Source organism: Sceloporus undulatus, chromosome 6 (genome assembly GCF_019175285.1).
Source record: "Sceloporus undulatus isolate JIND9_A2432 ecotype Alabama chromosome 6, SceUnd_v1.1, whole genome shotgun sequence".
Lineage (NCBI taxonomy): Eukaryota > Metazoa > Chordata > Lepidosauria > Squamata > Phrynosomatidae > Sceloporus > Sceloporus undulatus.
Genome location: NC_056527.1, coordinates 84,819,417 through 84,844,843, shown reverse-complemented (window position 1 = coordinate 84,844,843; position 25,427 = coordinate 84,819,417). Strand labels below are relative to the sequence as shown.

Below are 25,427 nucleotides of genomic sequence, written 5' to 3'. Positions count from 1 at the left end.
CAACTTACATTTAAGGTGACCATATGAATGAGAGACTTTCAGGTTGCCTTATCATCAACAGCCCTACTCAGGTCTTGCAAATTCATGACTGTGGCTTACTTGATTGAGTCTATCCATTTGTAATGCTGTCTTCTTTTTTTCCTAGTGCCTTCTACCTTACCAAGCATTATTGTTTTTCTAGTGAGTCATGTCTTATGATATGGCCAAAGTAGGACAGCCTCATTTTAATGAAGTTGGCTTCTAGGGAACGTTCAGGCTTGATTTGTTTTAGGACCCATCTATTTTTCTTTTGGGCAGTCCAAAGTATCCACAGAATTCTCCTCCAGCATCAATCTCAAATTTGATGATTTTCTTCCTGTCAACTTTCTTCATAGTCCATCTTTCACAACCATATATAAAAATTGAAAATAGCATGGCAAATCTGCCTTTGGTATTCAATTATATATCTTTACATTGAGATCTACTCTGCTTCATTCATTGTTGTCCTTCCAAGTCCTAGTCTTGTTCTGATTTCTTGACTGCAGTCCTCATTTTGATTACAAGGCAATTGTCTGCTTCATTAGAATGCTCAATGCAGTATGCTACCAAGAAGATTACATAGACTATATTGAAGAGGCAATATGCCACCCAGTTTTGTAGAAGCTATCCCAAATTAGCCTTTGTTTGCAAAGCTTTAGTCAGAAAAGTTTAATTGATGTAAGAATGCCTGGTGCTTGCAATTTAGGAATGTTGGACTAGAACACTGGGAGACCAGGGCTCGAATCTTGGCTCTGTCATTGAAACCACTGGGTGAACTTGGGCAAGTCACACTCTTTCAGCATCAGAGGATGACAATGGCAACCCCCCTCTAAAGAAACATGCCAAGAAAACCCTAAGATAGGATCCCCTTAGGGTTGTCCTAAGTCGACTTGAAGGAACACAACAATAAATTAGATATACATCACCAAAAACATCACAGGACACTAGAGATCTGCACCTTTCTGAATAGGAAGAAAATGGGAGGAGAGAAATATGCTGTTTATATAATTAGTAGCATTTTTTCAAATAGCAAGTCAAATGCATTAATATTAACTTTAAAGTTTTGTTTTCAGCTTCTCTTCCATAACATCCCTCCTTTCCACACTTCTCCTTTACTGCCCTCTTGTGCCCAGATCTACATTTCACACAAGATATTGTGATTTACTATGTCCAGGTACAGTACTAAATAGCCTAAAGACACCAGATCCTTTGAAGCTAAGTGGAGTCTGATGTGGTTGATACTTGGAAGAGAGATTGCCAAGGAATACCTGGCCTATGAAATTAATGGGGTTGTCATAAGTTGATAGGTGACTTGAAGGTTGCTACACTTACCGTACTATTCATCTGTCCTGAACCACTGCCGGCTGTAACAGCTGCTCTTTTTAAAAGAGCAGGTTCTGCTGGGATAATAGCATGAGTGTGTGGGGACCGTTTTAACTTCATGCTCTGGGATCACCTTCCCTTTCCCATTACTACTATAGGTACCCTCACCAGTGAATTAAACTGTTTCACTCTCAGAGTGTGGCTGATCTTGTTGGTGCTACCACTCTGGTTGTGGGATGCCTTCTCCAGAAAGGCTTGCTTACTGATTTCTTTCAGCACCAAGTGAAAACTTTCCTACCCTTCCATACCTTGTTTTTAATGTTTTGTGCAATATAATTGTTAGTTACTTGCTTTAATTCTTTCCTGATGTTTTTATATTGATAATATGCCCTTAATTATTGTTTTATTATACTTCTGCTCAATGTTTAAGGTGTATTTGGTCATTTTAAGAATATGAATCAATATCTGGACAGGAGATTTACTTAAATTGTTCATTCAAAGATATAGCTAAGTTAGCCTATAAAATCAGTATGTAGAAAGATCTTGTACCTTTGAGACTAACTGGAAGAAAAAAGTTGGCAGTATGAGCTTTCATAGACTTAAGAGCCTATACAGACTAGCACTTTGGGCCGGCCTGCAAGCGAACTAGTGCTCAGGTAGGGCTGAGTATTCACACACTCAAAGCCCTATTTGCGCAGCCCGGGCACCATCTTGGCATGCACCCATCCAGATGGTGCATGCCATGATGATGTCTCTTGTGCACAGCTCCCAAAGGGCACCGCACATGAGTGGCATCATAATACCGCACTGAGGCATTTATGGCCCTCCTTTCATGGTGCAAATAGGAGCTGTGTTTCGCGGCTCCTTTTTATACCGTGTTGGGGTGTGGTGTGCAGTTGCCACATCCCCAACCCAAGGCTTCCAGGGGCAGCATAGAACCGCCCCTTACTGGGCTGTCTGTACAACCCCTTAAGTCTACAAAAGCTCTTGCTGCCGACTTCTTTCTTTCAGTTGTAGGCCCTTATCACACAAGGGGTTTTGCAGCTCAGATCCGGAGTCACTCCTGGTCCAGCCATGCAAATTCACGTAATAACGTGATGTATTATCACACCTGATTGCTTTCTATGGGGGGGTAGTTCCGAGCCAGATCCAAAGTGAAGCTGGAGTGACTCCTCATTTTGGTGATTTCGGTAACAAGCGAATTCACAAGAATTGCTTCTAAGCTCACTTCAGTTTCACTCTGAATCGGTCTGGTGTGGAATGCAACTTTGCTTCTATCCTGGTACCCCCCCCCCCAACCTCATTCCCCAGTAGCTCTCTGCCCTTTCCCCAGCGGCATCAGAAACAACCACATTTCCCCTCAGCAGCAATGGAAGTGGGGGGAGTACCAGAAGCAAATGGGGCAAAATTGTAGCATGGCATCATGTCAAAGGTGCTACAAGATCTCTCTACATTTAATTGCTCATTTGAAGTTTGCAGAGCGGTGTGGCAGGGAGACACCATTTTCCTCTTCATGCCAGTCCTCCTTCCAAGGACCTACGTGCTTTTCTTTGGGGGCTCAGATAATCAGAGGGCTGGCTGGCTTGCTGGGACTTCACTCAGGTGGAGAGGAAAGCTTCACTGTGTTCTATGCGGGGTGAATATATTAAAGCCCCATTGACACTTCCCCAGAATTCAGGTTTAGCCTGCCTTCCCACCCTTCCACCCTCAGAATTGCCTTGTGTAAGTTCACAATTTTGATTTATGTAATTATTTACTTGTCATAACTTTGGCAGTGCAGCATGAGGACAGATCCAATTGGGGGGGGCAAGTGAACAGGCTCTGCATACCTTCCATCCATTTCCTCTCCTTCCCCGATTGGGTGTCCCCTAAAAGGGTGCAGATGACCAGGCTCAGACCTGGCTCAATGGGAGTCAGACCTGGTTTACTCCCAGGTGATGGGGAACCACACAGTAATAAGGGGAGCCAATAAGGGAGTGGCTTCTGCCTGCATTGAAATCCCTCAATGTCATCTTTACTGACAACATCTCAGAAAGAATGTAGCTCTGTGACTCTAACATAGGGTTACCATTTGTTCTGGAAAACCTGGAAAACCTAGGCTTGAAGGGACTAAAATATATCCTGGCTGGCAATGATTAATGTGTTGAATTTGTATAATCAGAATGCAAATTATTAATATGTGTAATTATAATAATTTGCATCATATACAAAATATATGCCAGATATGAAGGACTGGAATATGGCACTCCTACTCTAACATCACTATAATTTTTCTCCTGTATGATTTTTAACATCTTTGTCTGAAGGAGAAGCCAGTAAAGTTTTGAAAGCTTACATAATGTATTTTATGGTTTGGAGTTTGCCCAATAAAGTATCGATACTTGTGGAGATGATAGGTGGATTATCCAATTTCTGAATTTATGCCTTAAACCAGGCCAGCAGCTGTAAATGATAAAGTTGTGACCTCTTGTTTCCAACCATATTAGAAGTATGTGTGACTTGACCCCATCCACCTTTCTGTGACACTTGTACAGATAGGGGTAGGTATTCTGTAATGGAACTGTGGGAACACATACAATGTCTCTGGGTTCTGTCAGAACAGACACACGTGGAAATCTTTGTAGCAACAGAGTAATGGCCACACATTCTTTGAGCAATAAGTCAATCAACTGGTAAGCAAATGCCTATGGTGAGCTATGACACTGAGGCAAACTGAAACCAAAGCGTACCAGTTAATATTTTCTAAATACTGTTATGGCGATCAAGCCTCTAAAAATGCTTTCCTAATGGTGGGCTTCTAGTGTTGAGCATACAAAGGCACTGGGCAGCTATTCTGTCCTGAATGGATTTTTATTTGTAGAGAAAAGAGAAGCAGTAGTGGGAAAGGCAGGAGAGTTATAAATGGAAGACAGCATTGTCTGAAAACGCACATTCACTCCTCACAAATACAATTCTATGTTTGAGGCAGGGTTAGTGAAGGATAAGTCTTATTCAGAAGTACTCAGTGCATTAGAAAACAACTTCTCAAGAACAAAAACCATACACTAGACCAGTATGACTCAAAGATGATCAGAACCCCATCAGAGGAAAACTTATTTACAGACCTCAGAGGGAACAGCAAATGGACAGCATGCATTACAAGCAACTAACTACTGGATGAGATACTTAGCCAAGAGCTTGGAAATGTTTGTGTAGGTAGTTCATGATAGAGCAATAGGCACTTCACAGCACATGGTGGGGTGACAGCCATCTCCTCCTTGCTTAGTACATTTCTAAAATGATACTTTGTTGGGATGTCCATGCTGGTGCTGTTTTGGACAACAGTTCCCAGAATCCCTAGCCAGCATGGGAGCTGTTATCTAAAACAAGAACTTTTCTAAGCTTTGGTCTAGCCTCACTGAAGCTGAGTAGCTCTGGTCTGGGATAACATCTTTCACCCAATCCTCACTCTTCAGGAGAGAACTTCTGATATGTTTTGGTAGTAGTGCTAGGCATCTTCTTCTTCTTAGCCCATCAGCTATTTAAATTGAATAGGCTCTCTCTCCAGTGAAAGAAGAATCTGAGCTGACAACTCTTAGCCTGTGGTGGTGGATGAAGGTGGTGCTTAGGAGCAGTTGGGGTGGAGTTTTTGTGTGAGAGAGGTTTTTTTTTTTAATCGTGCTGCTTAAGAGACTTTACAACGTGCATCTCCTGAGTTCTTAGTCTGACTGACTGCACATTCTTTCCAGTGCCTGGAAATTTTTGTTCCTGAATTGACTTGTTTTCCTTAAAGATTTGGCAGAACAGTGCTGATCAGAGGGTCCTTCCTTGTATTGGTTTATCATTTCCATCTCTTCATCTTTTTGGAGTTGTTTTTGTGAAAAGGAATCAAGGAGTGAGACAGACCAACTGCTTGCTGAGGAGTCTTCATATTATATATATAAAGGGCCATCTATAAAAAGAGGTTTCTTTGCTTACCTCTTATTTTCTGGAAAATCTGGTGGATTTGAATATAAAAATGAATGGTACATTGTTTAATCAGACATTAGTAGAAGAAGGTGTGTATTCCAACCGATCCCAAGATCTGGGCAGCACTTTGATTGGCTGCTGCAATGGGACAGGAACAGTGGTGGCCAGCGATGGGGGAGCCTCAGTCCTGATCCCTGATGAAAGGAACCTTTTCATCACCCGGGTGGTCCAGATTGCAGTTCTTTGCATCCTATCCTTGACTGTGGTCTTTGGGGTCTTCTTTCTGGGCTGCAATCTGCTCATTAAATCAGAGAGCATGATCAACTTTTTGGTCAAAGATCGGCGGCCGTCAAAAGACGTTGGTATTTCAATCATGGGACTGTATTAAGAAAATAACTTGGAGCATTTCTCAATATGTGACTGGCATGTGGAGTGTTGTTGCAAGTATGGAATTCCATTGCAGAGTTTGGAAGAAGAAGAAGAGACTGGTAGCATCATGCTGCTGGATGGAGTAACATTAAAAGGGAAGAAATGAGAAGGGGGGAAAAAGAGAAGAACGAAAGAAAAAGAAGGAAAGAAGAAACTAAAAGAAGGGAGGGAGGGAGTGAAAGGGAAAGATTTAGCGTATGTATGTGTGCATCATAAGTGGTAAAGTCCTTGTGTTTAAAACAAAAAGAGAGAGAGAGAGAGAAATCTGTGTATCAAGTTCTGTGCAAAGTTAAATTTCTGTCTAATGCTGCATGTAGAAATGTGATATGTTTTGCATGAACAGTCTATGTGCGAGGAAAAGAAAAAAGTGAAGATGTACTAGTCTTTTTATTCTGTTTCCCTTGGATACCGGTGACTGGACACACAAAGCTTTTGTTACATGAGACAGGTGTTCACATTCAGATGCCTAACCCAAACTCCTGTGATTCTGTGCAGAGGAAAGATGCCTGTTAAGTATCTTAAAGTGATTGTGATACATACTAATATGATGCAAAAATTTGAGGTCTTTGTATATTTCTTTGTACATGTGTATGGAATGCAGGGTGGGAAAGTTCTGTAAATTGGCAGAGCTCATGGATGAAATTTTGTGCCACAAATGAGGGGTCTTAGTTTCAGTGTGTGAGTGTGTGCATGTGCCTGCATATGTGCTTACACCTAATCTCAAATGGAGATGTTTTCAGACAAAGTTTTTATTGTGCTTGTCTTATTCTTGGGATTGTTCCTGAAGGGTAGGTGCCCAGTTATGCTTGTCTTCCATTTAGAACCTTTCCATATTTTTCCCATTTTGTCCATCTTTTTTGCTTACCACACAAACAAAAATTCATTAAAGAGGGGATAGCTACACAATGCTTTTTGATTCATAATGCTAAGAGCCCTCTATCTGGAATTATTTGAAGTATTTTTGTAATAAAATGTACACAGAGATTCCCCCCCCCCCAATACAGTGTAATAATACGTTAATTCTTTGGAAATGTTGTTATAAATAATGGCAAAGGGGATAGCAAGGTGGGAGTTCCTCTATTTTTGAATCTCTACCCTACAAGTCGAGTAATACGTTACTCTTGTTCAGATGTTTTAAGAATGGTTAAATCAGAAGTTGTTCCTGTTTTTAAAAATGCTATGCTAAAATTTAAGCAACAGCAAGTAAGTGGAAGGCTGCTCTGTCAAATTGCAAAGACCTAGGGATTCACAGAAGAACCTGCAAAGGTATCTCTGAAAGGGATTAGTCTGCTTTACTGCCTGCAAATTGATATTCGTTTTACCTTCTAACCTTATAAGATGTAAAAATCCAGAATCCAATCTGAAGAAAAATTAACAGAGGAAGGGTCTTGGCCTCTCTTTGCTCAGTAAAATTATCTCCATTAATATGGGCACAGAAAATAAACTACTCAGTTCCTGTTTCTTTTACTGTATATTCTTTTTCATTAATGTGATGGCAGCTAAAAAGGGGGAGAATATTGAAACCATAGTCTTCCTCAACATGATACCCTCTAGATGTTTGAGATTAAAGCTTCTACCAGCCCCAGCTACCACAACCTGTGACCAGAGATGATGGCAGGATGTAGTAGGGGTCGGGGTTCCCTAAACAGCTATAATACAGTAGAAATTAACATTGATCTGTATATATAAATTTGTAAATTTGCAAATTGTATGAAATTATGCAAATATTTGATTTGTTTCACCATTTGTTTTGTATCCTTGTAGAACTCCTAGACATGGGGAAAATACTAAAATTTTATTCTACTTTAAGAATTGTTAACTTAGAAGTTGTTCCTATTTTTAAAAAAAATGCTATGCTGAAATTTAAGCATCAGCAAGCAAGTGGAAAGTTACTCTGCCAACTACAGAGCACAGTCCCTATATAGGGAGAAAGGCGGGATATAAGAAAATAATAATAATAATAATAATAATAATAATAATAATAATAATAGCCTGTTAGTAATGTCCATTTTGTCCTCATGACATCCCATGAGGTAGGGCAGGCTGAGACATAAACAGCACCTTGTTTGCCCAAGATTACCAATAGCTCATTTTCATGTGGTTTTGCCATGTTGCTAGCAGTTATTGCTTGTCCTATGTATGTGATTGCAACTTTAGACTGGAATTCTCACCCAGGCCCTCCTCAGTGGAAATCCAACATTCGGTTGCTGCAGCTATTTAAAAGAAAACATTATAATTTTCCAGTTTAAAAACTCTTCTCAAACACTGTCAATCTATACCTCCCTTAACCCATTTGGTCATCGCATTTCTAAAGAGAAAGATCAGCGTTTGTAAAAACTATTTTGGGAGACTATAAAGTCCCAGAGTCACTCAGCCACTGGCCATGTTGGCGAGGGATTCAGGGAGCTGTAGTCCAGAAAAGGGACTTTACCAAGTACTGCTATCACCATGCACCATGTGCTGTTAGGTGCTTAATAAGCCCAGCTTTTTCCTTCTCCAGGCATGCAACAAAAAGAGGTGGAACAACCTATGTTGTAGACTTTGTTCAGTGTAGCAGCTCGCAAGAAGTCTAACCCTGAGTTAGAAATCTGGAAGTGAGAATCCCAGTCTGAAGTTGCAATCGTATACATACTTAACAAGGAATAACTGCTGCACCTTGCAAAACCACATGAAAATGAGCCATTGAGAAGATGAGTGGTCTTACCATTAGGATGAGTTGAGTCAGCAAGCATAAAAGACAGTGGCCTTTTCCATAAGTGCCCCACATCTATAGAACTCTCTACTGAAGGAAATAAAGTTAGCTCCCTCCTTGTTAGTTTCAAAGGGGTTAGATCTTAAGACTATTTTTTTAAAAAAAATTGTTTCAATCCACTTTTTACTGTAATGAATGAGCTGAACTTTTAAACTGTCATTGTTCTCTCTGCTCTTAAATTGTAATATGATTTTTACTGTTCTGACTGGGCAATTGTTTTATGCTGTGGCTTTAAGATGTTTGTAGATATTGTTTTTAAATTGCGTCACGTTTACTATAAGCTGTCTTGAGAAAATTCCTGTTTTGAATATCAGCGTATCAGTTCCTAAATAAAATAAGTAAATTGAACCTAGTGGGACTTATTTGTGCATACAAATACTCCATCCAACAGTCATTAGACAAGAGACAATCATGGTGTCTTACAATTTCCGTGTCTGTGGAGATGGAGTTTCAGTCAGAACTTTAAAGGAGATATCAAGGGGTAGAACTCCATCCTCAAAATAGGCTTAGGACCTTGCATAGCTCATAAAACCTGAAGTGAATTCACACACCCATTAGCACTGAAGCCACCAGCTATTACTAAGCAAAGCCAAACTCTGTCCCAGTGCTGCCATATGCTAAGTTTCTTTAGACTGGACCCCGTCATTCCCCCCATTCTAAGAAGGACTGTATATAGAACCATGCTCCATGTATAGGACTGTGCTGTGAGCTGTATGTTTCTTCACACGGGATATAGTATCACTGTAGAATTCACTGCAAAAGGATATAGTAATGATCACCAAACTGGACAGCTTAAAATGAAAGACTAGATAAATTAATGGAAGCTAGAGCTGTCATTGGCTACTAATCATGCTAGATATATATTCCTCCAGTAACAGGTGCTATAGGTCTCTGTATAACTGTTGCTAAAGAACATGAAAAGGAGGGTTCGATCTATTGCATTCAAGTGTTGCTGGTAGGTTTCCCATAAACCACTGGTTGGCCACTGTGTGAATAGGCCTATAGACTAGATAAACCCTTGGTATGATTCAACATGCCTCTTCTTATGTTTTTATCACTTCAGAGAAAATATGACACAGGGCAAATCACTCAGGGGATTGGTTTGGCTCCAAATTTAGTCATAGGTGTGAGTAATGTAATCTCTGTTTATTATAGCAAGTCTGCTGTAAATATGACTATTGGTAACTGAGAAGCAGCTCGCCTAGCTGGAAAAAAAATCCCCACGAAGCTAGAACACTATTCTTTGATACTTGGAAAGGGATCTTGCAGTACCTTTGAGACTGTGTGAAAGATGTAGGTCTACTTCCTCAAATGAATGGAGTTCCTTGTTCCATGAGACAGAGTAAATATATATCCAGCTCATATAGGTCATATGGGCCTGTTTCCTGTTTGAAGAAAAACACACACACACACACACACACACACACACACATTATGGGGGGAAAGCCCTTTCAGTTCTTTGTTTCCAGTTAGAGAACATTGATTCAGAGGCTTGGGTTTTCTTTCTATATTTGGAACGGGCCAATTTTATACTAAGATGCACTGAAAAGGGTGAACATATGTTAATGAAGGTAAAGAAGGCAAAATACAAGCCAATTTAGAAGTCATTGTTAAGAAATTAAGTTCTAAAATAACAAGATCTGGTGTCCTAGCATTGCCTAAAGACTCTTTCCATTTGACACTCTCTATTTTTTAAAAAAGAAAAGAAAAAAGCATTGCCACTGGATTGGATTTCTAGGATGACAGAGTAATAAATATGAAAGGACATATGTAATTCTTATCTAGTCTACAGCACTGATTGCAAATTCAGGGTTGTCATGTTGTGTTTCCAGCTTGAAAGGGAGAGAAAGAGTCATCAGCATTAACACTGGTATATTAACAGCCATATCGGTATTAGCACTACCTTTGCAAGAGGTTTTTGCATGCGGGTTTTTCCATATCAGTTTGTATTCATTGCTCTCAGAAAGGGTCCATAAATAGATCTATATACCTGAGTACAAGCAGTCCAAGATTTGTCCCAAAAGAAGCTAGATTCTGCAAACTGTAGAAATTATAGAAATATAGGATATTTTAATAAATTATTTTATTTTGCACCATCAAATACTGCTACTGCTGTTTCTGCTGTTTTATAATTTTTCTTCTGAGTGTCACGCATAGAGAAGCTGAAGATCAAAGGTGGAAACCATTTCCTAGCAAGGAACTATCATATATTTGTGTCATTTAAAATAGTATTTAGTATCACTGTGTGGTTTACTTTGGATTTTGTTGTATTTTGCTCTCTGTTTGGCCATTCAGTTATTTACATATAGTAAATTGTCAGTATTCTTCTGAGAACAAAGCATAGTTCTTTCGCTGTGCCATTAGTTGCTTTCAAAATTTAACACTCTCCCCATTGTCATACAGCGAGGCATACCCTCCAACACTGCACATGTAAAAAACGGGACATGTGTGGCCAAGCAACATCAGATTGTGGTCAAGATGGCAAAAGGTATTAATGAGGACGAACATGCAAGCCAGGGAAGGCAAAAGCAGTATGGTTTTGCCTGACCCTCTGGGAAGAGTAAGATTTTGCCCCCACTGAGCTAATGGAGTGCAAACTACTTGTGCACATTGAATTCAATTTGCAAGAACTGAAATAAGATGCAAATGAAGGAGGCAAGTAGGCAAAGGAGAGAGAAACTGGGATATTTTAAAAGCAGCCGAAAAGGTGGGATGACAGAGAATTAATTAGGACTGGCCTTGCCAAATCTGGACATTTGGAGGGTATGGTAATTATGATCCCTCAGCCATATGCTAGAGGATCACCACTGGGTTCACCATGAGGCATACTGCTTTTAAGTTTGTATTTGTAGAAGTGTACAAACATTTTTTCTGCAAATCCCTTATCCTTGTTCTTTTCTTTTCTACTGCATTCAAGTTGATACCAGGAAGGACTAATTCAAATATACTGAGAGGAGAATATCTGCGACAGCCATCCCTATCCATGACTTTTCCTCCTGCTGGTGGGAGGTATCTGTTTCTGAACCTGCATTGCCTCATTTCTCTGCTACAGTAGTTTCCTGCACCCATGTACTTCCAATGCTATAAAGAAGCTAACCCTGAAAAGACTGATCTGAACATTGCTTCATCTGGGGAATGAAGAGTAAACCGCTTTTGTTTCAAATAAAAAGCTTAAAAGATAAGGGTGGTAAGGTCAAACATCTCAGCAATTTTGAGTAGACAATTGAGAGGATGAGAAAGATGTAAAACATTCCTCACCCATGATTTCCTATCTTGAAATCAGCAGCTTCCTGCAAACACTTAGTAAATAATTCAATAAATTAAAACCAGAAGAAAAGTGTTCACTATCTTGAGCATTGGTATAAGCTTAGCCCTAAGTGCATTGGAAGTATTCAAAAGCAATGAGATATTTTCACAGCCAAATGCTGGCATGTGAGAGAGAATAAAGGACACAAAATCTCCCTGGAGCAAGGAGGTGGGTAAGTGGTGGAAGGCAGCTGGTTCTGGACACCTGATGCCAGGCACATAACTTAAACAAGTTCAATAAAATGGAACCAAGCAAGCAAGAAAGACGAGTCTCTCGTGCTTGTAACCAGAGGTAGATTGTTAGAGGATGTTATAATTGGCTTTTCTCCCTTTCTTTATCACTACAATGACAAGACAGAGGTTGGCAGGGGCATGGGGAAGCAGGCATCCAGGTATAACAAAAGGCCTTAATGAAGTCACCATGTCGAGATGGGTATTTGAGTAAGTTCCATTAAATAATTTGCACAGAGATGACTTTGGCAGGTCAATAGACAAATTATATTTCTACAGCAAGGCAAAACTGAAAAAGCACCAGGATCATAAAATTCAAATGTTATTTTTACATTCATGCAATAATTTTTTAAAAAAGAAGCTCTCACAGCAGGGCTGTGTTTATGCTGTGACACTAACACAAGGGAGCAGGGAAAACGTGTGAGCACATCTGACAGGACAGCACAAGACATTAAGTTGGATGAGAACAAGAAGCAAATCTACCACTAAGGACTCCATTTTAGAGGAGGGGCGGCTCCACTTTGATATGCAGGTTGTTCTTAATGTTGCACACTTGCAAGTACTTGCAGGGGAAGACAAATTACCTTTCAACATCAATTAACATTTTAAAATGCTTAAATATGAAGGCTTGTACAAGTGCAGTGTCTACCAAGAACAGTGATCCCCAAATTCCCCAAACTCTGGTCTTGCAGGTGTTTTGGACTGGAGTTCCCAGAATCCTTGATCATTAGCCAAGATGGCTGGAACTTCTGGGAGCTGAAGTCCAAAACACCTGAAGGACCAAACTGTGGGAATCACTAACCTAAAAGTACCCTCTATGTGTTCAGTGCAGCTTACTCCTAAGTAAGCACACATAGGATAGCTTGCAAGCAGACTTGATCATTCTAGGGAGGGCTCAACAACAGCAAAAATGCAACCGACAATAATTTGTGGCCCTTTCATGACTCACTAGGAAATCTGACTGAGATGGTTGCCTCAGAGTTAAGTGGAAAAGATCAGTGGCAAAAAGGTATGCTAAATACAAGTCACATATGCAAGGAAAATTGTGCACTACGGTATTAACCCAAAAGGGCTAGATGTGTTGTCTCATTTGGTTCTCACTCTGTCTAATAGTGGAACAACGTCTCCAGGACTCATGCCCTCAAGAACCTGGGGACTAAAAGGTTAAATAGAACAGAATATAGTGAGACATAAGCAAGGGACAGTAGTACCTGATGAGGGCAGAAAATGTATTATGTTATTGAGAGGAAGACCCTAGTTTTGTTTGGGAATAGACTCTACCTGATATACCCAGGATAGAGCGAATGGCAAAGCAAAAAACAACCAGCCTGTTGATTCTCACCTTTTTTCTGTGAGATTCTAATTCTTCCCCTAGTGATCCCATAAAAAAACATGAAACTTGTAGTATTGTGTATGAAGATTTCATCACGACTGTTCTGATTGTTCTGTTCTGTTGCATTCACTAAATATTGGGGATGAGGAGGTTAAGATAACATCATCCTCTACTTTTAACTTTGTCCTGTTTTTCTACTACAGTTACTACTACTATTATCTACTTTTGCTCATGGTTATAATTTTATTAAGAAGAAAAAGCAGAACAGTTGTACTGTTAGAATGAGGTGCCCTTTGTCTGGAAAGGCTCCAGTAACCTTAGTAGAGACCATGGTCTTTCCCAGTAGTGAGAAATAATGGAGCCAGGGCTCACAAAGGTCAAAGCCCCAGCACTTTTGGATTAGCAGGGATTATGATATCATCTGCCACCCTCTTTGGGGTCCTCGTTTCCTTCTGAATGTAGCTGCAATCCCCACAGTAATTTGGAAATGAAATTGTTTTGTCCCAGCAAGAATATATCAGCATACACTATTCCTATATAAACCCAAATATTTTGAGATGGCCTAGCCTTGAGTCAGCAAAGCCATTTATTTTTACAAAAAAAAATAATAATCTTATTTCTGATGGAGATGCAAATTACTAAGGATATGTGTGTGTGTTTTAATATATATCAATTCAACTGCCTGCATCTTTTTTTAGTCCTCTTGTGGGTGTCCCCACAGAGACAGTCATGATGAGGACCTATACCTGAAAAACGTACTACTGTACTATTATTGGTAACAGTGCTGATACTGAATGACCAAGCTGTTTTAATATATGCACTAATATTAAATGCAGTGTAATAGTACAGTACATTATACTGGAAGTTAGCATATTCTACTGTGGTTTAACATGGGTAATGTATGCATATTTGGATTGAAAGGTGAGGGAGAGGGCCCTATTGGCAGGAAACTCAGCCAGTAGCTACTATCCCACACAGCCTTTTTCTCTCAGACACAATTCTCGAAGGTTGACTTGCCCAAGGTCGCCCAGTGGGTTTACATGGCTGAGCTGGAATTCAAACCTTGCTGTCCAGCTCCTTAGTTCAATGTGTTAACCATTACACCACATTGGCTCTCATAATAAATATTAATGTATTTTAAAGCCATATTGGTGGGCCACATCTCACAAACTTGAAAAGTTACTTTTTAAGATGAATACATACCATTACTACCACTCTACAAACCTTGGGCCATCGTTATTAGTCTGCAAATCTGTTTTATAGGATTGTTATGGAGATTAATAGCAGGGGTGTAAAGCATGTTACTGGTGTAGTGTTGGTGTTGGTAGTAGCAGCAGCAATGACAAAATGAATGCAAATTACTTCTGCACTTTGAACTCAGTTTGCACCAACTGAAGTAAGCCAAGGATCAAAGGGAAAAGTGGGGGAAGGCAAAAGGAACCAGGACATTGTTAAGTTGAAGGCTTTCATGGCTGGCATCCACAGTTTTGTGTGGGTTTTCCAGGCTATGTGGCCATGTTCTAGAAGAGTTTGTTCCTGTCGTTTCATCAGCATCTGTGGCTGGCATCTTCAGAGATGCCATCTTCAGAAGATGCCAACCACGGATGCTAGCAAAACGGCATGAACAAGCTCTTCTAGAAGGTGGCCAGATAGCCAGGAAAACCCATAAAAAACAACCAGGATATTGTAAAAGCAGCTGAAAATTAATCAGGACTGCCCTTGACAAATCAAGATACAGTAGTTGGAGGATGTGCAAAAATGGATATTTAGGGTGACAATATCCCGATGTTCTGGTACCTGTGCTATAGTCATCGGGGAATTAAAAAGGGCAAGGTTAACTCATCCTGCCTGGCCAGGTCACCATACAGGACTAGGGAACGTTTGGCCCTCCAGATCTTGCTAAACTGCTGCTGCCATCTATGTCATCCTGGGTTGTTGGAAACAGGAGCTCAGCATATAGAGGACTGCAAGTTTCCCAGCTCTGCTCCATTCCCTTTGCTTTCCATTTCGACTAGGTGACTCACTAATCCACCTCTTTCTGATCCATGTCATTCTAAGTTTTTATCTACAAATTAGCTCCTTCCTGTATCTGCATTGAGTTGGCAGTTCTAAATATACCTTAATTTTGGATGCACTGTCTCTCAAAATGCATATTTCTAAATCTTTGTCTCAGAATTCATATCTTAAAATGTATTTTTTATATACATCTTTGAGCAAAGAACCAAGCTGGAATACTCAGGGGTAATTACTTTGCAATCCACACATTAATTCTGGAGGTACAGATCAGGTCAGTGTAATTAGAATTCACAAAAATAAATTTATTTATTCATTCTGTATATCTTTCCTCCCAAGAACTCAAAGCAATGCAATATACATTGTCCGCTTCCTCATGTTTTCACTTCCAACATCATTTTGAGTAGATCAGGCTGAAAGATGGTATAACTGGTCCAATGGTACTTAGTAAGGTTTATGGCCAAATGGTGAGTCCACCTCTGGTTTTAGTCCAAATCTGAAATGACTTATCCAAGAGGTGTCATCTGTCAGCATTTTGGATAACTCATTTAAAGTTCCAACTGAAATTGAGAGTGGATTCAATACTTCATTGACATGGAGGCCACCGACCACCACTGCAATTGAAGAACTTTGAAGGATACAACACAACAAAGGTTTTCCAAAAGGCATAAAGATGAGTGATTGCTAAATCAACAGAGTTGCCCTTAGTGGCTTCATAGTTATTAAGGGACTGAGCTATCATTCAAGATGTTCCAACTCTCTATGAACTCAAAGAGATGTCCATGGCAATTCACCATCATCCCTCTGCTGCAATCTCCCATTTATAATATTGGTGCAATAACAGCAGTGACAGGTTGGTGAAAGGATGACACAGTAACGTATGTGTTCAAAATGGTGGTGTCATTCAATCCCACCTCTCTTCCACTGCAAGTCATTTGGTCTTATTTATTGAGAAATGGACCTCTCTGTTGCTAAATTTGAGGCCAGAATGAAGCATAATGGAAAAGGAGGAGGAGTAAATTACAAGGGGAAAAATATATATCCAATTAAAAACTTTAAAAAAAAGAAAAGAAACAGTTACCATAGCAATCTAGCTTGGCTCATCATTGCCATAGCAATTATAATTAATAAGATGCTGTTTAAAGGTAGTAACACAGCAATAATCTTAACCAAAAGCAAGATGAGAGCTGTATTTTAAAACATTAGGGTTCATCACACAGCTCCCTAGACCCCAGCTCTAGACAGGGTTGAATAAGTAGATCAAGGCGTTGGTATTTCCAACACTGGCTAGTGCTTTGAAAGTGTGCCACTGCAATTTAACTTTTCACAGGTTGCATCCACACTGCAGTAATAATACAGTTTGAGTCTGCTTTAACTGTCCTGGCTCAATGCTAGGGAATCATGGGAACTGTAGTTTATTGTGGCCCCAGAGCGCTCTGACAGAGAAGGCTCAATGTCTCACAAACACTACAGTTCCCAGAATTCTCTAGCATTGAGCCAGGGCAGATAAAGCGGTCTCAAAGTGGATTATTTCTGCAGTCTATTTTGGACCTTGAAGACCTCTTTGCTTCTTTATACTTCAGACTAATATCTGGAGTGCTCTGCATTATTGTTGTTTTTCTCACGTAGGGTTTTAAGCTTGTTTTATTTAAAGTATGAGGTGCTCTGAATTGTAAAAGAAAATTACTGCTGTGCCGTTGTTCAAAAGCTTTAAAACATTTGACTCATGATAGGTTTATATGATTATTTCAAGTACAATGTGAGGCACCTTGGTGAAACTGTCTCTAATTCTGGAACTGGAAAAAGGCTTTTTATTACTACACATGTAAATCTTTCTATATGTACTAAGATATCTCGCTCACCTCCTGACAACTGTTTATAAAATGACCACAGTTGACGTAATAATAAATTGTTTGTACTTTTTGCATTTTTATTCCCCTGTGGATCAATCCCATCGGACCCTGTGTCCAAATGCCTACCTACTCAGGAAATATTCCATGCGTTTAATGAAGTGGGCTACCATTCATGAAAATTTATGCTGTTGTTCCCATATATATTTTTGTGTGCGTGTCACTAGTTCTCAGGTCTCACAAACCCAGGCTCATGGCTTGATTTCTTCCCTCCTCCCCAGTGTTAATTATTTCATGATATAAAAATGGTGTACAGTTCCTCTACTCTATCTCTATGCTTTCTTCTAAAGAGCTAATTATAAAACAGTTCTGTCTCCCAACCTGTTGTTTGTTAACCTGAATAATGAAAAATAACACCAAAGGTTCGTTTTCTAATAACCCAAATCAAACACAATTGTCAAATTCTTAATCACAGGAGAGGACTGTACATTTTAACAATTACAAGAGGACTGAAATTAATAATCAGTTTTCTCCTGGAATAGAGATGAATTAATTGGATGTGCTTTGCCTTTTTATTTTCTCCATGATACGCAACTGTCAATGACCTACATACAACATTTTAAAATATCAAGCCATCTATGATGGAATTTTGTAATATATAGTGTTGTAAGACTTGCACAAAGAGGAAACATTCGACCATATGCAGTAGAAATAACTTTTCATTGCTTCTGGCCAGTGCCTTAAAGATACATATGTCCTTTCCACATCTAAACAAGGCAGCTTTAACCTTGAACAATTCTGTTGTGGAAACTTGTTAACTGCAAGTTAACTGCAGTCAAGTCAATTCCGATTTATGGTGACCCTGTGAATAAGAGACCTTCAAGTCACCTTATCATCAACAGCCCAGCTCAGGTCTTGCAGATGCAGGGCCGTGGCCTCCTTGATGGAGTATATCCATCTGTAATATGGTCTTCCTCTTTTCCTATTGCCTCCTATGTTCCCAAGCATGATTGTCTTTTCTAGTGAGTTAAGTCTTCTCATGATCTGTCCAAAGTATGACAGTCTGTTTAGTCATCTTGTCTTCTAGGAGACTTCAGGCTTGATTTCCTCTGGTACTCATATATTTATCTTTTTAGCAGTTCAGTGTATCCATAGAACTCTTCTTCAAGACATTCATATGTGCTAATTTTCTTTCTATCAGCTTTCTTCGTCCAGTTTTCATAACCTGATATAGAAACTGGAAATACAATGCCGTGGACAATCCTAACTTTAGTATTCAATGGCCTGTTACAGACTGCCAAAATAAAGCTGCTTCGGGTCTCTTTGGAGGTATGCTATTTAAATGATGCATGAGTCCTAAGAATCCAGAAGCTGCACCAAAGCTGCTCTCCAGTGCTTAGGAATGGAGTGTGGCTTTGGCGTGACCTCCAGACTCTTAGGACCCATGCATCATTTAAACAGCATATCAGCAAAGAGACCCGAAGCAGCTTTATTTTGGCAGTCTGTAACAGGCCAACGATACAACTCAGGATCTTGTCTAGTTCATTCATAGCTGCTCTTCTAAGGCCTAGTGTTCTGATTTCTTGACTGCAGTTTCCATTCTGATTAATGATTAAGCCAAAGTATGGAAAACCTTGAAATATTTCAATATCTTCATCATTTACTTTCAAATTGTGTAAATCATCTATGGTCACTATTTTTGTTTTCTTAATGTTCAACTGTAAACCTGCCTATGCACTTTCATCCATGGCTTTCTTCAGTAATTGTTCCACCTCTTTCCTATTTTCTGCTTGCAGTATAGTATCATCTGCATATCTTAAATTGTTAATGTGCCTTCCTCCAACTTTCATAACTTCTCTTTGCAATGATGTAGTCTATTTGATTTCTATATTGGCCATTAGATGATGTCCACATATAGAGTTGCCGCTTTGTTTGCTTGAAGATTGTGTCTAAGTTTCCCCTAGTTCATGCTTCTTATATTCCATGTTCCTATATACTCATCCTGTCCCCACTGTGGGCTTACCATCTGCAAATTTGAGCATCTGTGGATGGCTCCACCCTATTTACCCCATGGCAATGTGTGCACATGGCCACATCACTGCAGCCACGTGCACAGCACATTGCTGTGGCCACATGCACAGGGTATCACCATGGCTGCATGCATGGCTTGTCGCCATTAAAACCAACAGGACATGAGGTCCTGCAGTTTTTGACACCTGCACAGGTGGAGGTCCAGAACAGAATCCCCACAAATATGTAACATGTATAGTGCCTCAGTATTGTATTATATCCCAGTAGTTTGTTGAGTGCCTTTCAACCTGGGAGTTTTACTTTTGGCACTATCTCTTGTTTAATTTTGGATTGTCTTATAGGGTTTTTGTGGGGGGGCATTCAAAGGGGGTTTACCATGCTTCCTTCTTCACAGAACTAAAAGTGTTCACTATGGTTACATTGTCATCATCTCTGAGAGCTCCTCTGCCAGCATCACACACACACACACACACACACACACACACCATTACTGCTGCTGCACAGTAGCTGTTTGGCACATTCAATTCAGTTCCTCAATAAACGCCTGTCTGACATGGGAGACCCTACCACTGCCATCAGCATAGATCTTTGCCTCACAGAATCATGTGATCCCATCACTATGAAAAGGTAGTGCCATTGGTGGGTTGTGGAAACTAGAGGGTTAAAACTGTCACTTCCCTATTGGGAGGGCACCCCATAAGCGTCCCCCTTTGGACATGGTCTTTTATTTTGTGTTCCAGCCTCCCTGAGTTCCAAATTGCAGGCCTAATGGGATGAGACAGCTGATGGAGCAGGAGGAATGTAATTAGACCTCAATTAGCCATGCTCATTCTTCCAGATAATTGGGAAAAAATAAGACTAGACACCCACACTACACTTCCTGCTCCAGCCATCCTTGCTCTTGCCCAGGCTTCTCTGTTTGATACAGTCCATCAGGCTGCATAAACATTGCTCAGGGGATATGGGTGGTACAACAAAAAAAGAAAGAAATGAGAGATAAAAGTAAAGAGAGGAGGCAAGAAAGTTCATTATCCCCCCACCTCCATTATGGGTGAGGAGTGTTTTGTTTGGTTGTTTCCCCTGGCGAGTGATAGGAAGTGCTTTAGGCCAAATGTACCATAAGACCCTTCCATTTCCTCTGATATTTTAAAAAAAAACTACTGTAGAACACATTTTTTAAAAAACGAGTTATTATGGTGCAACTTGAATAACTGACCTTTTCAAACAATGCAATTTGGAAATGCATTGTTTTAAAAAATCTCTGCTCAGGTGAATTTTATCCATGTTACTATTGTGGACACAGCATGCAAGGGGAAAATGTACGGGGGGGATACTCAGTATTGCTAATAATGTGGAAAGTCAATTGCAATTCCACTTGCACCATTCTGTCCACCTCTCCCACTGTGGCAAGGATGGCCCCAGTTTCAGTCTTCTCCATACACTTTCCCTCTTCATCGTCTTATTTCAGTTCTTGTAAACAAAGTTCAAGGTGTAAATAATTGCACTTAATTAAATCAACAGTAGGGAGAGGAGAGGGTAGAGTTTTGCCCTTCCCAGTAGATGCTGACAAAAGCAAACTGCTACAGCCTCTCCCATCTTATCTATTCTTCCTTATTAATGTTTGCCATCTTAGCCACACTCTGATATTACTTGGTCACACATGTCTGTTTTCATCTGTGAGATGTTGGATGGTATGTTGCAGCATAGCATACAAGCATTCATACAGTCCCTGTATGTGATGCCTGTCTAGGCACAGTCTAAATGGCTTGCCTTAGGCAAGTCCCTGTACCTCTAATCATCATCAAGTTTAGGAAGCTATAAAAATACAGCAGCATTGCAGCCATTATTATCACTAATGCAAACTACCTTATGGAGTTAGCATTAAATAAGCCCAATACAAATTACAAGCCACTTTGCAGACCTACAGCTCAAATATGTACATGTCTTCTCAGAGGTAATTTCCAGTGATATATTCAAGTCTTTTACTCCAAGCCTCAAATAAAGTCTCAAATCTCTATCAAGTCAAGTCTCAAGTCCTTGCAAGATACTTTCAAGTTGAGTCTCAAGTCTAGAAACCAACATTAAAAGAAAAAAAGAAGTCGCGGTTGTGGGTGAGGTGGAGTTTCAATAACTAGACAATCAAAAAGATGTGCACAAAGTTATGTAAAAATATTCACTGATGGTAACAGCAAATGTGTTTGGCAATGGGCTTTAGGTAGGTAGATCCTTCTAAAGTTTTTCAAAAGCTTTAGAAGGCTCCTCCTATGTGTAGAGAGAACAGGTTGCTGAGTAAATCTCAGTCCCTGTCTCAAGCTCATTGTCTAATACATTTCTTTCTGGGAGTAGTTAGACCAACAAGTCAGTTGCAAAAAACATACAAGTCTTAAGTGAAGTTGAGTCAAGTCAGTGCATCATTCACTGCAGAGTCAAATCCAAGTCAAGTTGTTGAAGTGACTTGAATCTGACTTGAGTCCACATCAATCGATTCAAGTCAACATCACTGGTAATTTCCATTGAATTCAAAGGATTCTTAAATCACAGCACCAGGTGAGCAGGTATAGGCCTGCAGCCTAAGGAACTTTAAGCAACAGCAAATATCGCCAAATAACTCTAGCATTTCTCTAAGAGCTAATGCATTCCCTCCTCACCTAGGTCTATTTGAGGAAACAGCACTGTCGGATCAACAGATGGTGTGGGGGGATTATTAAATAAACACTTTTGGTATCTTCTTCACATTTGGTTTGGCTGCCTACAGCACTGTGGGCGACTTTCTAAGCAAGCATATGCCATCTTTGTGCATCTGTTCTTGAAACCATAAAGACGTCAGCTCCATGAACCCATTTGTTGCCAAATGTCTGGTTTCACAACTGTCTGTCTCAGTTTTTAATATTTCTTTGGAGACGTCCTGCCATTGGTTATTTCTAGCTGAGCTTGAAGCCATATGAGTTTCCACCCAAACACAATAAAATCCAATATCCACAAAATACTAAAATCTTTTTGGGGGCAGCCAAAATGTACACAATATACTGTGAAAGCTTTGAAGCATCACTGGCTTCCTCATCAGGCAAAGGTCTTCAAAATCATAGAGGAGAAGAAAATCTATGATGTTAAAATCACAGACCTACATTTTGTCTCAGTTGTTACTTCTGTTTTCAGTTAAGATGACCTGGAAGGATATCAATGCAGAGACAGGTCACCAAAACCCCTTCTTGGCCATGTGTGGCCCAAGGACAACTGACAACAAAAGTAACATTTGAGACAAAAGGTAGGCCTGTGACTGAAAATATACTAATGAAAAACCACTGACATAAAGTTCTAGAAAACATGAGCAAATATCCAGATAGATAACCATGCAAAGTTCAAGTCTATATGGCATGTTTTCAAATTTTGAAAGAATTATGAATGCTTCACCCATGGAATCATAGAGGATGGGTTTTGGAGTTTATCACACAAAGGAGATCGTGAGTTTATCCTGTGAATATCTCGGAAAAATAGCGTAATTATGCGTACCAATTTCACACGATGTCACATAAAACCCACCATTAATGTGGTCACAAAGAAGCATTAATGTGCATCTTTTTACTTTCGGGATTTCAGAGACAGTGCATTTTGGATATCACTTTATTTGCACAATTGCGTGTTATAATCATTCACACAATTACTTGCCATTTCCGCTTCATTTGCAGGATGCTTTACATGCACTTTAATCTCCCTTTAATGCCAAAGTCAGCTTCAGTGTGATAAATTAAATGTTACAACATACTGTACTGTATGTCTTTTCCATTTTCCTTCACCAGCAGTTGTTGTGGGCAAATAGTTCAAGAGCATAGGTTAAGTCTGTAAAATTCAAAACTGATCCAACAATTTTACCCCAAAAGAAAACTACTACTGGCACAACCAGGTAAAATGTTCAATAAATACATGAGGGAAATTTCAGATGCAGCAATTTGTCTTGCAGACATTCTTAAACCACGGTTAAATAAATGCAGTGAGATCCAATGGACAAGACACTGGAGGTTTTTGTCGCATAAACTGGAGTATAAAAGCCATAGCTATAGAGACCATTGCTATGATCCAATGAGTGAGCAAAGTAGAGCTAATTCGTATCCTCTATTCCTTCAGCTGAAAATATGTTTATTGAATGACAATAAATATTTACAAGCAAAAATGACAGGTTTCTTTCCTTCCTTCCTTCCTTCCTTCCTTCCTTCCTTCCTTCCTTCCTTCTTTCTTTTTTCTTTTTGCATTGACTCAATAGACAGAGCTGATTCTAAAGCTCTCCATTTAGCAGGGTCATGCCTAGCTGTCAACATATGGCATCACTGCAGATACTGCAATTCTGCAGAAACTGTGAGATCATATTTCACCTTTCATCCAGCAGATAACTTCATCACCATAAATGCTCAACTGATTCAGTTTAAAAATTGCCCAAATCTTCCCCATAAAAGTATTCTCCCCAGTTTTCAAATATGGATTATCTCATAGGCTACATCATGCACTGCAGAAATCATCTGGTTTGACACCGCTTTAACTGGCATGGCTCAATGCTATGGAATTCTGAGAAGTGCATTGGAAGTATTCGTATTGGTTATGGAGATGGTTATGGCACTTCCATATTGGAAGTATCTGTGCCTTTATTAGAGTGCTCTGCCCTGATTTGCCACTAATACCTGCAATATAGAGGGAGGAAGAAGAGAGGGAGTTAGAGTGAGATGAGACTTTTGAAGACAGCTTTCTTGCCTTGAGATTCTTTCCCTTCTGAGGACAGGAAAAAAGAGCCCAGCTCTTAAGATTTGGCAATCCTAGACACAGCACAACAGAAATATCACCTGAAAGGGATTTATTTTTTTTTTTTGCCCTTGTCAATTAATTTGCACTGGTTTGGGAGTCTCTGATTCATTTGTGTTTTTGTTTATCCATTGCTTGTGTTTACTATAATTCCAGATGTAGGAATCATGGATCCCTTTAGATGATATTGGATGGCAAGTCCCAGCAGCCCTGTGTAGTATGGCCAATGATGAGGAATGCTTGGAGCTGCAGATCAGCAACATCAAGATCTCCATGTAATTTCCACCTCGGCTATAGGAGAAATACTGTTATTAAGATTGATTGCCAGTCTGCCTCTCTCATGCAGATTAATGAACACTATTTGGAAAGTGGCTGGGCCATGGTGACCGTTGTTAATCATAATAAATAACATCTTCAAATAGGGATGGATGCCAATCTCTTTGAAGGTGGTTATGGTACTCCTGTTAAAACTAAAATAGTGTCCTTTCCTTCTACTTTAAAATCTTTAGACTAGTTTGAATGGATTGTCTAACTCCCTGTTGATCAGGGTCAGGCCAACATTTGGAACAGAAACTGCTTTGGTAGCCCTGGAGGACAATCTTCTTCTGGAAATTGACAGGAAGTGTATGATCCTGTTGACACCCCTTTGGACCTCTGAACAGCTTTTGATATGACAAACCAGTACGGTGCCTTTGACAACAGCAGGGAAGCTTCCATTGGTCCATAAGCAGCTGTGCAGTTGCTGACGTGAATACATAATCTGGACATCACCCCACTGCTGTTGGCACATTTGCACTGGCTACTTATTTACATCTGATTTTTTACCTTTAAAAGACAGCAAAGGACCATGAAAGAAATAGTTCTAAAAAAAAGTATTTGTTTCCATGATGGAAGCACTGGTTTCATTTTGCATACTCTTGAATAACCACAAGAAAGTAAACTTGTTTTATGAAATGCATCAGTCCTCAATTCAGGCATATTTGAGGACCGTGTCTCCCCTGGTCCCCTGCTACATTTAGTACTTTTCCTAACAGTTCCAGAGTACGTTACTTCACCCAGCACTTATTGTTTCAACAACAACAACAACTTCTTCTTGCTATTTTCACGTTTGACTTTTAAAAAAAGAAATAATTCTCTATGGCTAATTTTATAAAACCATTTCCAGTTGGTATTGACTTGTTCACATTTTGATGTTGGGGGGAAAAAAGTGCTAAGTTTTATAAATAAATACACGGCTCTTTCTGTGAAGCATCTGGGCAGGGAGATTGTATCTACACCTCTTTCCCACACCCTGGAAAATATGCAAAAGGAGGCTGGCACAGATGTTGCCTGGTAGGCTGGTGGGCAGCAGTGTACATTTATTTGGAGACAATAGGCCCATGAATCAGACAGAGTGTTGTATCAA

General features: G+C 39.8%; 1 protein-coding gene across 1 annotated transcript; it reads left to right on the top strand.

The window, feature by feature from the left end:
* The first annotated feature begins 4,934 nt into the window (after nt 1-4,934).
* RPRML (reprimo like) lies at nt 4,935-8,818 on the top strand. The gene has a single exon (XM_042471510.1). It carries the CDS (start codon nt 5,339-5,341, stop codon nt 5,675-5,677), a length of 339 nt encoding a protein of 112 aa, XP_042327444.1. The 5' UTR covers nt 4,935-5,338; the 3' UTR covers nt 5,678-8,818.
* Nucleotides 8,819-25,427: the final 16,609 nt, after the last annotated feature.